This window comes from Echinops telfairi, unplaced genomic scaffold, assembly GCF_000313985.2.
Source record: "Echinops telfairi isolate 266 unplaced genomic scaffold, ASM31398v2 ScPeMD7_7420;HRSCAF=8458, whole genome shotgun sequence".
Lineage (NCBI taxonomy): Eukaryota > Metazoa > Chordata > Mammalia > Afrosoricida > Tenrecidae > Echinops > Echinops telfairi.
Genome location: NW_022111320.1, coordinates 20710062 through 20712791, shown reverse-complemented (window position 1 = coordinate 20712791; position 2730 = coordinate 20710062). Strand labels below are relative to the sequence as shown.

The 2730-nt window shown below is 37.9% G+C and overlaps 1 protein-coding gene across 16 annotated transcripts in view; it reads right to left on the bottom strand.

The window, feature by feature from the left end:
* Nucleotides 1-2730, bottom strand: part of LRRFIP2 (LRR binding FLII interacting protein 2) — a 114144-nt gene that overhangs the window by 76100 nt on the left and 35314 nt on the right. For all 16 annotated transcript variants that reach the window (XM_045297596.1, XM_045297593.1, XM_045297597.1 and 13 more), the window contains exon 3: nt 869-955. In XM_045297596.1, the coding sequence (XP_045153531.1) occupies nt 869-955 (87 nt within the window). The remainder of the gene's footprint in view (nt 1-868; nt 956-2730) is intronic.

Below are 2730 nucleotides of genomic sequence, written 5' to 3'. Positions count from 1 at the left end.
CCCATCATGTAAGAGGTTTAAAAAAATTTAGCAAAAAAAATTTAGCAACATAACAATTGCTTGTGTTTTCCTGAAGTGTGACAACATGAAATCTATGAATTTCTCTCTAACCTGTTAGCAAAAGACGCACTACCAACATTAAAATAATGTATTTATACCGTTCCACAGGTGTTTTCCCTTTGTAAGATAAGAAATAAAAAAAATATTTTCATTGGATTTTTCAGAGCCACATCAATTCCAGGATGAAAAGGTGAAAAGAGTAAATGAATATGTATTTAATTTTAAATTAGCCCAATTTCTTTTCTTAAGTTTTTATTATGATTTAGGTGAAGTTTTACAGAACAGATGAGTTGTACATTTAACAATTTATAAGCATTTTGTTTCAACTCATGCATTTCAACCCCCTCAATGGACTGTCATGTATCCCACTTCCTCCCTGTGTTTCCTGTTTCTAGTCTTCTTCCGGTCCTCACCTTCATGCTTGGAAAAATGCTGCCCTTTGGGTCTGAACTGGTTGGTTATCCTAACAGGGGGTTAGTACAGTTTCAGACCTGAAGGGTGCCCAAGGGTCATAGTCCTAGGCAGGGGGTCCCACCTATCTCCAAGCAACCAATATGCCTGGTCTCTCTTTTCACTTTGTTCCAAATATTTCTCCCACACTTAATCCAGAACCTTCTATTGAATCTGCCTGATTTCAATATTTTTTTAATATTTTTGGTTTTTAATGATAAGAACATATTCAAAATTTCCAAAAACCAATCATACTTCCAAGGTATTGTTAGTAAATATCTTTCCCAAGAGTTTTTAATCCTATATATGGATACAGGTTTACAGTAACATAAAACTGGTATAGACATCCCCTGATTACCTCTTTTTGTTGTCGCTCCAGTTCTCTCATGCGTATATCTCTTGCTTCTGCTCGGGCAGCCCGTTTGGCGGCTAGCCTTGCCTCTGCCTACAAAAGCAATACAGAGATCCATTTAACACAAAATGACAAAAAGCAAACACAAACAACACCCACTGCACCAGATCTGATGATAAAAGGGGAGAAAACAGGATGAATGGACATCAACTATCCATTGGACTGATTTCTTCAGTTAACTCCTAAACACTCGCAGCTCAATCATTCCGAAAATGTGGACTTTCACACTTAACTGCAGATTTAACACATTTCACACAGAATTTACTACATTGCTCCAAACTTGCTGCCCACACCTCGCCCCTACTGCCCAAATTCCTTTCTCTATAATTCCAATCATCCAAACTGGAGACATCAGAACCAACAGCTCTTTCATTTTGGATATGGCCAAAACTGAATCCCCAAGTACCATAGATCTCTCTCTACCACTAAGTCTCTCTTAAATGCAGCTTCGCCTTCTTTATCCATGCTCTCCCTGCTTACACGAAGGCCATCACCTCTTTCTCTCTCTTTATGTGTACATTATATAGACAGATCTAGAGCTATAATGCAGTTATCATAAAATTCACCCTTTAAAATGTGCAATTCAGTGGGTCTAAATTATGTAACTATCACCACTGTCTAATTCCAGAATATGACTTTTTAATCACTACAAAAAAGAAATCCCAATACCTTCTCCCCTTCTCTCTCCAATAGCCTCCAGCAAAGCACTAATCTACTGACTGTCTCTATGCATTTGCCTACTTTGGACATTTCTTATAAATCGAATCATACAAAAGAACTTCCTTACCTTTTTCTAGGACTACTGCAACTGCCTTTAACTCCACCTTTCTGCCACCAGAATCAGCCCTACAATTCATCATCTATATGTTTACACGATTGCCAAATTAGTCTTTCAAAACACATTTATAATCACATCATTCTATGCAAAGCCCATTACCTGTGGTTAAAGTACAGATATTGTTAAATCCCTGTCCTACCTCCCATCACTAATTCTGCAGGTAACAGCTGAGGCTCCCAGCCCTGCACTGTGAATCCTCGGTTTAAGTTTTTCTTCAGACTGTTTGTTTGGAAGGAAGGGGTCTCCCTTCTCTTTAATTCAGCTCAAATACAACCTTCTAGGAAAATTTCCTCCATTCCCTCCTTTATCGGTTAATATTCTGCAAATGCCTCTAGTACGTCTTGGTCATATTGTATTAAAAATGCATGCTGCTGTCACCCCAAAAGTTTCCTGTCTAAAAGTCTGCTCAATAAACAAATGAATAAATTCCTGGGCCAGATTATCAAGGAAGTGGCTTGATATACCACATGACATTTTAAAACCTTCTCACTCTATCGTACGGTGGTTTCCTCTATTCTTAACCACACCCTAACTCTGATTCTGATTTGCCCTCTGATAACTATGTAGTTGCATCTTCCCATCCTGTTAAACAGGTAGTCCCTGATTCGCAGCATATTCAAGTCTGAAGAATCGTACTTAAGACTATCATTTTGGGGGGTACATCTTATCATTAGTCATATATTTACCATATACAATGCAGCAGCATATAATTTGCTGATTTTATCATTCACAGGTGTGCTCTTGTAATTATTTATAAGCAATGCTCCATATTCCAAAAGACAATTAAAGCTGGGTTTAGAAAAGTTCTACTAATAAATGACAATAATGAAAACTTCCGGGGGAGCGGGGAGGGAGGGGGAAAATGAGGACCTAATGTCGGGGGTTTAAGTGGAGAGAAAATGTTTTAAGAATGATGTACAAATGCGCTTTACACAATTGATGTGTGTATGGATTGCGATAACAGTTGTAT